The 13955-nt window shown below is 45.1% G+C and overlaps 1 protein-coding gene across 1 annotated transcript in view; it reads right to left on the reverse strand.

Moving 5' to 3' along the window:
• Positions 1-13955, reverse strand: part of LOC136572955 (alcohol dehydrogenase 1-like) — a 135162-nt gene that overhangs the window by 75127 nt on the left and 46080 nt on the right. Inside the window, exon 2 of the mRNA XM_066574003.1 lies at positions 2657-2758. Coding sequence (XP_066430100.1) covers positions 2657-2758 — 102 coding nt within the window. The remainder of the gene's footprint in view (positions 1-2656; positions 2759-13955) is intronic.

Genomic DNA, 13955 nt, shown 5'->3' on the forward strand with positions numbered 1-13955 from the left:
AGTAGCACCCCTATTTCAGGCATCTCTTCAACAATTGATGATCTGGCTGCAGGCTTCAGAGCTAGGAGTGGGAAGCAGAGAGCAGAACCTGAGCTTCCGTAATCACCACCACTTTCAATTACATTGACTTATACCCTATATTCCATTGTGTCCCAGTTCATCAACCAGACCACCAATCCCCAGCTATAGGAATGTTAAAAAAAAAACACCCCAACCATCCACAAGCACAGAGCCTGAATGCGAGCATTGCACATCTGTTTGCAACGGAAATGCTGCCCTTTAGTTTAGTGGACACAGATTCCTTCCACAACGGGATGCTCCATGCTAACCCATGGTACCAGATGCCCAGCCTCGAATTCTTTCCGCAAAAAGCTATCCCTGCTCTGCACCGCCATGTGAGTGATAATGTTTCCCTGGCATTGAAAAAGGCTGTCAGTAGCAGTGTGAACCTGACCATAGACACGTGGTCAAGCAAAATGGCCAGGGACATTACATATCCTTAACAGCACACTGGGTCAATATTCTGTGGGTGGGACATGAAGCCAAAAGTGGTGGTCCATTTTTCATGGTACCACCAAGAGTTTTGGGACATTCACCCTTATCTGTCAGCCCCTCTCCCTACTGCTCCTCCTCTTCCTCCACCTCTGCATATCACCTTTCAAACACCCTCCACATCAGCGCAGATATCCATATATCACAAAATCCGAGCTCCATTCCAGCGGTGTACATGGTAAACACCAAAATACTGTCCTAAACCTCATATGTCTAGGGCAGCATAACTAGACGGCCGAAAAACTATTGATAGCTCTGCAGGCCCAGACTGACATGTGACTGACCCCTCACAATCTGAAACCAGGCAAGGTCATGTGTGATAATGGGGAAAACCTGCTGGGATACCAATATACCGCTGGACCTATATATCAATATAGGACCAAAGGTAGGGGAGGGGGCTACACAAGGTTCATTTTATCAATCACTAATCCCAGCTTTTTTATGTGGATGGAGGACCGCCTTAGGCCTGACACAGAGGAAGATAGTCCATCACCCTTAGTCACTTTGAGGCATATGAGTGTTTTTATGCTACAGTGCTTGCAGAAGGACCATCACATAGCCCACATCAAAACATCAGATCATTACTGGGGGGCCATCCTCTTTGAGTCCCGCTACAAGGCCAAAATAACAAATGACAAATCTCATTGCAGCAATGGAGAGGGACCATAAAATGCAGCACTATCAGGACAGACTATTAAGTAGCTTGAGCACAGGATTTCTCCATCGTCACTGGGTTGCATCTGCCACTGCAGCACCATCACCGGTGACAGGGGAAGTCTAACAGAAGTATGACAGTATGACTGATAGTCATGGGCAGCAGTTATCCATGACGGTCCAAGAGTATGTCAGCTCCCACGTGGATGTACTCAGACGTAGCATTGGCCCCTTTGACTTATGGGTGTCTAAGCTGGACGATTAGCCAGAGCTGGCTGAACATGCTTTAGAAGTGCTTCCCTGCCCTGCTGCCAGTATGCTATCAGAAAGTGTGTTCAGCACAGCTGGAGGGGTGTGATAGTTGACAGAGAATGTGGATTGCCTGACGTTAATAAAAGTGAACCAGGCATGGATATCAACTGACTTCTGCATCCGCATGGCTGATTCCACTGATTAGTTAGCATGCTGACAATTTTTACTCACATATGACTAAGCAAAGATTTCTATCAAAGACCACATTATGCCCTCAAGGTGCTAATACTAGTGGTGGTGCTGCTCTCCTTCTCCTGCTTCCACCATGTTTCCTCCTCCTACTTCCACCTGAATGCAAAATATATCAATATGGAAATACAATGCTACAGCTCTAATGTTTCCGCTTTAAGGTGCTCTTGCTTGTGGTGGTAGTGGTGTTTCTGTTGCTCTCCTTCTCCCATATCAAAATTTTCTAAAGCACAACAAATAGCTGTAGCTTTACAGCTTTTCTTTGGAGGAGGTCCGTGCTTGGCTGCTCTGTTCATCTGGTAGAGTTTGTCCCTTGCAAACTCTATGACTTTGCTTTTAAAACAAGTAGCCCACTTGCAGTCTTACTTGGCACAATTTTTGATCTAGGAGACCCTATGTGGGCCTTCCTTTGTTTTTCTGTACTACGATTGACCCCTACACCACGGTACAATATTTTGACCATTCTTTAGGAGGAGGACAGTGTTCCCCAGATGTGTAGCTATATTCCAATGCAATCGGGGAGGGAGGGGGGGGGGGTTTGGCCACACTGAGGACCTTCTGGAGGGCAAATTAATGAATGCGATTTTTACTCCCATTGGCCTTAATGGGAGTTGTAATCGACCATCCCGATTCAGGATGATTTCCATTAAATTGGGTCAATACTAACACAAACTGATTATTCCACCAATTGCTCATTAATAGTATAAATCAAGTTTGAAGATTTCACTGATCCTGAAGTTTCTTCACCTATATCTGACTATATCTTAAATGCTTAAGGGCACTAGGATTATCTACATTGTGTTGAATGCTACATACGGTATAACACTATGCGATATCATGTTGCATCATGCCAAATGACAAATTCATATTTGTGGCATATCCATAACACAGCTCTGATACATCATTACATTACATCAATTCCTAAGGCAGGAAAGACTAAACATACTACCTTTATCCGAACTTCATGTAGTTTTGGTGGTTGTACCTCCACTTCTTCAATGGTAAGTGGCTGACCTGCGCCCCAAGCAACAGCTGCTCTGCATTTTATGACCTGCAAGACAGTTACTAGTATGCATGAGTTGATTATCTATACATCCATACTAATATTATAAATGCAACAGTAACTCTGTCTGTTTGTGGCTAAACCACTGAAGCGATTCTAATAAAATTTGGCAGGGAGATAGCTTGCATCTTTAGGAAGGAAAAAAGCTATGTTTTATCATGAAAATTAATTTGGTGGAGCCGTGCCGTGTGGCGAGTCTGAGGGAACTAGCATAAGCTATTCTTACACAAACAGGTGGACACATGAGTGCAGGTTTCGTTGTCGCACACTTGTGATTATTAAGCTAGCAGGGATACCTGGTGTTGTGCGGGATTGAAATTTGACTGAAAGATACATTAACATGGATTGAGATTTTAAAGAAAATCTGTGTTGCCCATAGCAACCAATCACAGCGCAGCTTTAATTTTACCTCAGCAGTATAAGTATGCTGGCCCAGCACAGGCATTTCTGGGGAGACAGCAGGGAATAAGCCGGCTATGTCACAGTTGGCTGTGCTGCTCCTCTGCGAAGGTCTGGTGCGGCCTGGCTTGGCTACTCGCAGTGGTAATAATAATAACTTGTGACGCCAGTGCCTCGAGATAAGTGACGTATCACCTACCCAGAATAAAGCGTAATCTAAAACAAGAAGACTTTTCAAAACCGGGGGCACGAAGTTTCTCTTTACTCATATTCAACATGGAAAATAACACAGTACCAATTGTTCCAGATTACGGCATTCAGTGCTTCAGAATACATACATTCTCTTGTTTCAGTTCTTTACACTTATACAGTTCCGATTTTCCCAAGGAACATATAGCCTCAGTCTCAGTTATCTGATGGATTTCCTTGTTGGGTCACTCACTTAACTGCACGGCTTCTCTAACACATTCACACTTGTGGCTGGTGTTAGGTAGTTGCAGCTCCGTGGGGTGGCCTGCGGTTCTTGTGCTCCCACACCCATGCTTGCTCTAGATCTCACATTCCATTCTCTGAAGGGGTGGGATTCTTACAAGAGGAGGCTCCGCAATGGCTGGAAACTGGCAGGAGCAGCCAATCTCTCCTGCATCTCCATCCTCAACTCAGCTCCTCTCTCTCACATGCACACCAAAGGTTTTGACATACAATGCACAAAACCAGACAAAGCAGATACATTTTCCAGATCTAGCGTGTAGCTCTGCTAGAGCTTTATATTCTAGCAAAAGCTTACAAAACCAAAACGTAGTGTACAGAACTGTGCTGACAGCATATTGCAGTTACATTCCTCTGGTGTTATTGTACCTTGACGCCACCAGAAGCTAGGGGTTTGACAGGAGAAGGTCCCTGTCACACCATAGCTCCCGATAGGCGCAAGGCAGGAAAGTCTTACTACAGTGTGGATACATTTCTGGCGGCCGTGGACGGTTAGCCTTACAGTTACTGTTCTTCTTAGGCTTACATTATTACCTGTAAAGGCCGCCATGTTACTGCTGTAATATGCCAGCATTTCAGGCATGCATCCCACCCAGCCACCGGCTCAGCCCTCCATTTTGGACACTGGCTGTCAGCTCCGTGCCGGCGGCCGCATGTGTGCCCGTTACGCGCACTCACAGCTGCCAATCACCTTCGCTTTGGCCTCGCTAATCCCAAGGCTGCGCAGCACTTCTACACTGAGGGGGATTCCGCCTCCTGGCCCGCTGCAGGGAAAGGTACTTGCAGCTGTGGATGCGTGGCTGCAATAATACGCATTCCCTTCACTATTTTTAACTTTTTACATTTGAATACACAGCAAAACACAAATTAGATTAAAAAAATAAATAAAATTATCTGTGTGTTTAAACTGACCGTTCGAGCAAAGTGTGACATCATATTAACATAGTAATGTTAGAGAATATACATATATAACATTATCTTTCTTCACTGGTTGTGACCAAAATTGTGTGTGTTGCTTTAATGAAAAACGTATTAAGATATTAGTAAAACTTTTAGCTAAAGGGTGTAACTGCTTTGGCTCCTTTAAAAAAATTGCATTGCCAGAAGACACAGCTGATGAGATTAGCATGACATAGCATGTACTCATATGTTGAAAAATAAGAAACAAATGTTCTGAAAAAAACATGTTTCTGAGAAGAAACTTCTAGAAGCTTCCATGCTTGTTTATTGGCTCAGGAAGATAGACACACCCTTTGATTTGAAAGTAAAAAGCTTGCTGCAGAAATAAAAACAATTTTACATAATCAAGATATACTTGGGTTTGCGATTATCTGTGATAACAGTATATGAGACTGACAAAAGATTTATGTCCCTCCAGTTCAGCCTATTACCCCCCAATGTTGATCTAGAGGAAAGCAAAAAAACAATGAGGTAGAAGCCAATTTTCCCCATTTAAGGGAAGAAAAATTCCTTCCCGACTCCAATCTGGCAACTGGAATAATCCCTGGATCAGCAAACCTTTTGAAGTTATTAATGATTATAAGTAGAGATGAGCGAACACCAAAATGTTCGGGTGTTCGTTATTCGAAACGAACTTCCCGCGATGTTCGAGGGTTCGTTTCGAATAACGAACCCCATTGAAGTCAATGGGCGACCAGAGCATTTTTGTATTTCGCCGATGCTCGCTAAGGTTTTCATGTGTGAAAATCTGGGCAATTCAAGAAAGTGATGGGAATGACACAGAAACGGATAGGGCAGGCGAGGGGCTACATGTTGGGCTGCATCTCAAGTTCACAGGTCCCACTATTAAGCCACAATACCGGCAAGAGTGGGCCCCCCCCCCTCCCAACAACTTTTACTTCTGAAAAGCCCTCATTAGCATGGCATACCTTTGCTAAGCACCACACTAGCTACAACAAAGCACAATCACTGCCTGGATGACACTCCGCTGCCACTTCTCCTGGGTTACATGCTGACCAACCGCCCCCCCTCCCCCACCACAGCGCACACCAAAGTGTCCCTGCGCAGCCTTCAGCTGCCCTCATGCCACACCACCCTCATGTCTATTTAGAAGTGCGTCTGCCATGAGGAGGAACCGCAGGCACACACTGCAGAGGGTTGGCACGGCTAGGCAGCGACCCTCTTTAAAAGGGGCGGGGCGATAGCCCACAATGCTGTACAGAAGCAATGAGAAATATAATCCTGTGCCACCGCCATCAGGAGCTGCACACGTGGGCATAGCAATGGGGAACCTATGTGCCACACACTATTCATTCTGTCAAGGTGTCTGCATGCCCCAGTCAGACTGGTAATATGTACCTTAACAGTAACCGCGTTGGTGGGAATGTGGTGGTGACTGCGGACCTAGTAGCACGGTTGTATTTTGTTGGTTTTCGGAATGCGGCCAGGATTAAGTGGGCCGTGGCGGGGGGATGGTGTGGGGGCTCTCTTGTTGTGTCGGTAAAGGTGAAATTCTTGGACTGCCACCAGACGAACCAATGCAAAGGCATTTGCCAAGAATGTTTTCCCTGTTGGAGGAGGAGGGGGATGTTTTTGAGGCACTACGTGTCCTCTCCACGTGTCCGTGGTTATATGCACCTTAACAGTAACCGCGTTGGTGGTAATGTGGTGGTGACTGCGGACCTAGTAGCACGGTTGTATTTTGTTGGTTTTCGGAATGCGGCCAGGATTAAGTGGACCGTGGCAGTAACCGCGTTGGTGAGGGCGCGTACAATGTTGCGGGAGACGTGGTCGTGCAGGGCTGGGACGGCACATCGGGAAAAGTAGTGGCGACTGGGAACTGAGTAGCGCGGGGCCGCCGCCTCCATGATACTTTTGAAGGACTCCGTTTCCACAACCTTATACGGCAGCATCTCAAGGCTGATGAATTTTGCTATGCGGACGGTTAACGTTTGAGCGTGCGGGTGCGTGGCGGCGTACTTGCGCTTGCGCTCCAACAGTTGCGCAAGCGACGGCTGGACGGTGCGCTGAACTACACTGCTGGATGGGGCCGAGGACAGCGGAGATGAGGGTGTGGGTGCAGGCCATGAGGCGGTAGTGCCTGTGTCCTGAGAGGGGGGTTGCATCTCAGTGGCAGGTTGGGGCACAGGGGGAGAGGCAGGGGTGCAAACCGGAGGCGCTGAACGGCCTTCGTCCCACCTTGTGGGGTGCTTGGCCATCATATGTCTGCGCATGGTGGTGGTGGTGGTGAGGCTGTTGGTGTTGGCTCCCCGGCTGAGCTTTGCGCAACAAAGGTTGCACACCACTGTTCGTCGGTCGTCAGGCGTCTCTGTGAAAAACTGCCAGACCTTAGAGCACCTCGGCCTCTGCAGGGTGGCATGGCGCGAGGGGGCGCTTTGGGAAACACTTGGTGGATTATTCGGTCTGGCCCTGCCTCTACCCCTGGCCACCGCACTGCCTCTTGCAACCTGCCCTGCTGATGCCCTTGACTCCCCCTCTGAAGACCTGTCCTCCTGAGTAAGCGTTGCACACCAGGTGGGGTCAGTCACCTCATCGTCCTGCTGCTCTTCCTCCGAATCCTCTGTGCGCTGCTCCCTTGGACTTACTGCCCTTACTACTACCTCACTGCAAGACAACTGTGTCTGATCGTCATCGTCCTCCTCACCCACAGAAAGTTGTTGAGACAGTTGGCGGAAGTCCCCAGCCTCTTCCCCTGGACCCCGGGAACTTTCGAATGGTTGGGCATCAGTGACGATAAACTCCTCTGGTGGGAGAGGAACCGCTGCTGCCCAATCTAAGCAGGGGCCCGAGAACAGTTCCTGGGAGTGTTCCCGCTCCTGAGCAGGTGTCATTGTAGTGGAGTGAGGAGGCTGGGAGGAAGGAGGAGCAGCAGACAGAGGATTCGGATTTGCAGCAGTGGACGGCGCAGAACTGCGGGTTGACGATAGGTTGCTCGAAGCACTTTCTGCCATCCAGGACAGGACCTGCTCACACTGCTCATTTTCTAATAACCGTCTCCCGCGTGGACCCATTAATTGGGCGATGAATGTGGGGACGCCAGAAACGTGCCTCTCTCCTAATCGCGCAGCAGTCGGCTGCGACACACCTGGATCAGGAGCTCGGCCTGTGCCCACACCCTGACTTGGCCCTCCGCGTCCTCGGCCGCGTCCACGTCCTCTAGGCCTACCCCTACCCCTCAGCATGCTGTATTACCAGTGATTTGATTTCACAGGCAGGAAATAAATTGGCGCAAGACTGCAGGCCAAATATAATTTTTTCCCTTTTTTGAAAACGAAAGGCCCCACTGCCTCTAGTGAATGAATAATCTAAGTTTAATAACTGTGCTGTGGCCCTGCTAATGTGTCACAGAACGTGAGGGTAGCAGAGTTATTATAACTCTGGCAGAGCAGGTATTTTTTTCCCAATTAAGGAAAGCAAATGGCGAAGCCAGCAGTAAAACGTAGCTGGGTGCGTCTGATTTTTAAACGTTGCACACGCAGCCGACACGTACACACAGCCCTTAGGACGGACAGAGGCAGGACAAATAGATTTTTTTTCAGTTTTTTTCCATCAAAAGGCAGCACTGCGTATATTCAATGAACATGAGAAGTTTAATAACTGTGCTGTGGCCCTGCTTATGTGGCACAGAACTTGAGGGTAGCAGAGTTATTATAACTCTGGCAGAGCAGGTATTTTTTTCCCAATTAAGGAAAGCAAATGGCGAAGCCAGCAGTAAAACGTAGCTGGGTGCGTCTGATTTTTAAACGTTGCACACGCAGCCGACACGTACACACAGCCCTTAGGACGGACAGAGGCAGGACAAATAGATTTTTTTTCAGTTTTTTTCCACCAAAAGGCAGCATTGCGTATATTCAATGAACATGAGAAGTTTAATAACTGTGCTGTGGCCCTGCTAATGTGGCACAGAACTTGAGGGTAGCAGAGTTATTATAACTCTGGCAGAGCAGGTATTTTTTTCCCAATTAAGGAAAGCAAATGGCGAAGCCAGCAGTAAAACGTAGCTGGGTGCGTCTGATTTTTAAACGTTGCACACGCAGCCGACACGTGTCCACCGCCCTTAGGACGGACAGAGGCAGGACAAATAGAATTTTTTTCACTTGTTTTACAAGCAAAAGGCCGCACTGCGTATATTCAATGAATAATAACTGTGTTGTGGCCCTGCCTACACAATTCTTTCCCTGCAGTATCAATGGAGGGTGCAATGCTCTGCAGAGGCGATTTTGAGAAGAAAAAAAATATGCAGCACAGCTAACAGCAGCCAGCACAGTACTGCACACGGTTAAATATGGCCCTAGAAAGGACCGTTGAGGTTCTTGAAGGCTACACTCACTCCTAACACTCTCCCTGCCTATGCAACACTTCTGTCCCTAATGCCGGGTGCAACGCTCTGCAGAGCCGATTTTGAGAAAAAAAAAATTGCCACTGCTAACAGCAGCCAACACACAGCTATCAGTGGCCCTAATAAGGACCTTTGGGGGTCTTGAAGCCTACACTAACTACCAATTCTTTCCCTACAGCAGCTCCGGTACAAACAGCACTGTCCCTCATCTAACTCACCAGGCATCTGAGGCGAGCCGCGGGAGGGGCCGACTTTTATATTAGGCGGACACCTGATCTCCCCAGCCACTCACTGCAGGGGGGTGGTATAGGGCTTGAACGACGCAGGGGGAAGTTGTAATGCCTTCCCTGTCTTTCAATTGGCCAGAAAAGCGCGCTAACGTCTCAGGGAAGGAAGTGAAAGTAACCCGAACACCGCATGGTGTTCGTTACGAATAACGAACATCCCGAACACCCTAATATCCGCACGGATATCAAGTTCGGACGAACACGTTCGCTCATCTCTAATTATAAGTTATTAGTGATTATATTGTATTGCTCAAGAAAGGCGTCCAGGCCCCTCTTGAACTCTTTTATCGAATTTTCCATTACCACGTTCTCAGGCAGAGAGTTCCATAGTCTCACTGCTCTTACAGTAAAGAACCTCCTTCTATGTTGTATATAAGCCTTCTTTCTTCTATATGTAGAGGGCACCCACTTGTTACAGTCACAGTCCTTGATATAAACAGATCATGGGATAGATCTCTCTATTAACCCCTGATATATTTATACATAGTTCGCCCCTCAGCCTTATTTTTTCTAAACTTAATAATCCCAATTTTGTCTAACGTCTTTGGTTATTGTAGTCCACCCATTCCATTTATTAATATAGTTGCAGCCTTTGTACCTGCTCAAGCTCTGATGTGTCCTTCTTGAGTACCAGCGCCCAAAACTGTATACAATATACCATGTGTGGTCTGACCAGTGATTTGTAGAGAGGAAGAACAATGTTCTCCACATGTGCCGCTAGACCTCTCTTGATTCACCCCATGATCTTTTTTGCCTTGCCAGCAACTGCCTGACACGGTTTACTCCACTTAAGCTTACATATAACTAAAATCACCAAGTCCTTTTCCATGTTAGTTTGGCTTAGTGTTTTCCCATTTAGTGAGTAATGGCGAAATAGTTTTTCTTGCCCATGTGCATGACCTTACATTTATCAGTGTTAATCCTCATTTGTCACTTTTTTTGCCCAAACCCCCAATGTATCCAGATGCTACTGTAACCGCTTTGCATCTTCTCTAGTGTTAATTTCTTTACATAGTTTTGTGTTATCTGCAAATATTGATATTTTACTGCACAATCCATCTACCAGGTCATTAATAAATAGATTAAACAGAATAGAGCCCACACTGCCCCCTGTGGTACCCCACTAGTAATGGTGATCCAATCAGGGTATGTATCTTTAATAACTACCCTCTGGTTTCTATCACTAAGCCAGTTACTTACACATATTCTCACCCAGACCAAGTATTCTCATTTTACATACAAACCTTTTATGCGGCATAGTATCAAACTCTTTGAAAAAGTCCAGATACATAAAATCCAATGACTCTCCCCGATCCACTATAGAACTTACCTCCTTGTATAAGCTGATCAGGTTGGTTGGATACGAGCGATCTCTCACAAACCCATGTTGATACGAAGCTATACAGCTATTTCCTTGCGGTACTCCAGGATAGAATCTCTTAGAAACCCTTCAAACATTTTACCCACAATGAAAGTAAGACTAATCGGCCTGTAGTTTCCAGATTCACGTTATGACCCCTTTTTAAATATCAGCACCACATTGGCTATGTGTCAATCCAATGAAACATGGGTCTGCCTATCACATTACTCAATTCCCTAAAACCCTGGGGTATATATTATATTATGGTCACTATTTCCTGGGGGCTCCCTAACCTGCACCCCTATTATTCTGTCAGATCTTTTGGTTAATATTAAGTCCAAAATGGCCATCCCTCTAGTTGGGTCCTGTACAAGTTGGATAAGGTAATTATCTTTAGTAATCGACAGAAACTTGTTACATTTATGACATCCACAGGTATTGGCTTCCCAGCTTATATCCAGATAGCTAAAGTCCCCCCATAATAATTACCTCATTGTGCTTTGCTACTTCATCTATTAATGTCAGTAATACATTTTCTGTAGCTTCTGTTATATTTAATGGTCTATAGAAAACCCGTCACCGAGACAGAAAGAATTCCCTAGAGGGAAATAAGTGTATCACCGAGGGAACCACTAAATAATACGTAAAATATAACTTTTATTACAGCAAAATTAAAATATTATCGATAAGAGCGTGGTCAAATCTTGGATAAGTGTTGTGCCTATAGTGACCACACGGCACTGTATGTTTAAGATATGCTCCTTGGATGAATAGGAAAATTCATAAATTGTACTGAAATATATAAGTGACCCGGTGTCAATACCACTATCAATAGTATCTTAGTGCGTATACACCGTGTATCACCAGCTTAGTACAATAACTTACTTCAATCTCACACACTGGTAATGGGATAATTTATATCCAATATGTGAAAGAGGTATATACTGTTCTTCCTTTATAAAGATATAATAAAAAGGAATGGTATATTCATGTAGGAATTGTACCAGATTTGAAATCCATCACTAGAGGTGTGAGAGATTCAACATTGGAGTTTAAACACTCTATTATCCAAGGTGTCAGTTCACTACGCCTTAGATCACTGACAATACTAATGCATCATGCTGCTTATGAGTGCCTATACTTATTTTTATTATTCTATTAACATCAGTAAAGCACTATATAGTTACAACAGTGATGCCCTAGAGTCATGCCCCTATAATGTGTACGGACAGACTGGGTCAATCTTGCTGTTTGACAATCACTTTAGAAGGAGTGTCATATATAAGGCAGGACTAGTTTGTAGTCCTAATATGCCTTAATGACCAGTCTCCTCACAACTATGCCTGATACTTAATTGCATCATAGATAGTTTTAGCCCATAACAATGCACTATAGTGTATAGACCTCGGCTTTCTGCCTATTAGAGGTCGCTTTATTCAGTGCTAGATCACAAAAGTCACCATCAAATCACATAAGTCACCATCAACGCGTTTCAACAGCTCATGTAATTAAGCTGTATCATCAGGATGGTATTAAACACAGCAATCACTAAGTGAATTGCATGCGGAAAATTTGGCTGAGTATTAATGCAGTCATTGATGTTTAAGACCACATCACCCAAACACTTGGCAAAGTGTTGGTGCAGTTCCTGATGTATAAGACTGCACCACTAGAACAATTTTTGGCTAAGTATTTGTGCAGTCATTGATGACTAAGACCGCACTATGAAGCTATGTAGCAGAGTGAGGTGAACAGCCTGTCAGGCTGAACACAAATGAGCAGCAATGGTCAGTAGCCCGTTGACAGGGCTTATAAAGACCAAACCACGCCTTCCTGTGTGGAGGGCTCGTCCCCGCTAAGCCAATCAGCTTAATATATCATCCGGCTCCGTTTAACCGAGATCTCGCGATAGTTGAGATCCCGCGCATGCGCAGATCCGCCAGGCGTCCGTGATTGCCAACCAACGCCAACCAGACCACCGGAAGACGCAGCGGCATCAGGACGCACTGCCAGACCCGTGCATGTAGTGCACAAGACAATACGGGGCATAGAACAGCCCAGAACAGGACAATATCTATTTAGGTGTTGGATAAATAAAGCTTATGGGAAATGAATAAGATATATAAAGAATGTATACCGGACATATCTTGTGTAAAGAAGGTAAGTATCATCAAGGATTAGTTACAGTGCAACATAATTACTAGTCATTGGCAACATATAGGTGGACTATACTTTGGTATTATATGTATACCACGAATCCATCACTCCAATGTCCATTAAGGTCATATTAAAACATGACATCATGTGCATATGAATATTATAATGCAACCAGCATTAACAACATACAGTTCAACGTATAGATACAATATATGTGTGAAAATGACACTTATCTCATGAACCCACCATCAGTGTCAATGATGCATATGAAGAACTGACACTGCTGTCACTCAATGCATAAATCATAGCTAATCACACTATAGGAGACTCTGGTTAGTTAATACAATAGGAGGAGGATTTAAAGATCTAATGGCCCAATGAACAGTATTACACATTGCAATAGTCCAATCAAATACGGGCAATGAATGACAATTGATCATATTGGTCCTTCAGGCTGCAGCCACAATATTGAAAGGAGGATATAGAGATATAAAGGCTCAATAAATGATATTATATCATTGCAATAGTCCAGTTAGATAAAGGCAGCGAATGATAATTGATCATTTAGGCCCTTCGGGGTGCAACAGTCCAACCGGTGAATCCACCGTGTCTCCTTTTGAAGCAACATTTTATCTATATTGCCCCTTCTTCCATTAGGTCTGATGATTTCAATTCCTTGGAACCGGATACAGTCTGGATCATTATTATGCATATCCCGTACATGTAATGCAAGGCTTGTTTTATCACCACGATTGACATTACCTATGTGTTCCAAAATACGTCTACGTAATTGGCGGATGGTTTTGCCTACGTAGTCAAGTGGGCAGGGGCAAGTGGCTTTGTATACTACGCCACTGGATCTACAATTAATGAAGTCTTTTATTTGGTACACCGTGCCAGTAGTAGAGCTGGTAAAATTGCCACCGCGGTTTATGTATTTACAAGCCTTGCATCCTGTACATCTGAATGTTCCCTTAGGTGGATTGGAACCAAGCCATGTTATGGTAGAGGACTGTGCTGAAAAATGGCTATGGACAAGCCGGTCCTTGAGATTACGTCCCCGTTTATATGTGATAAGGGGTTTATTTGGAAGATGTTCCACTAGGTCCGAGTCTTTACACAAAATATGCCAGTATCTATTCAAAATCTGTCTAACTTCAATGGATTGATCGT

Source organism: Eleutherodactylus coqui, chromosome 7 (genome assembly GCF_035609145.1).
Source record: "Eleutherodactylus coqui strain aEleCoq1 chromosome 7, aEleCoq1.hap1, whole genome shotgun sequence".
In the NCBI taxonomy this organism is placed as follows: domain Eukaryota; kingdom Metazoa; phylum Chordata; class Amphibia; order Anura; family Eleutherodactylidae; genus Eleutherodactylus; species Eleutherodactylus coqui.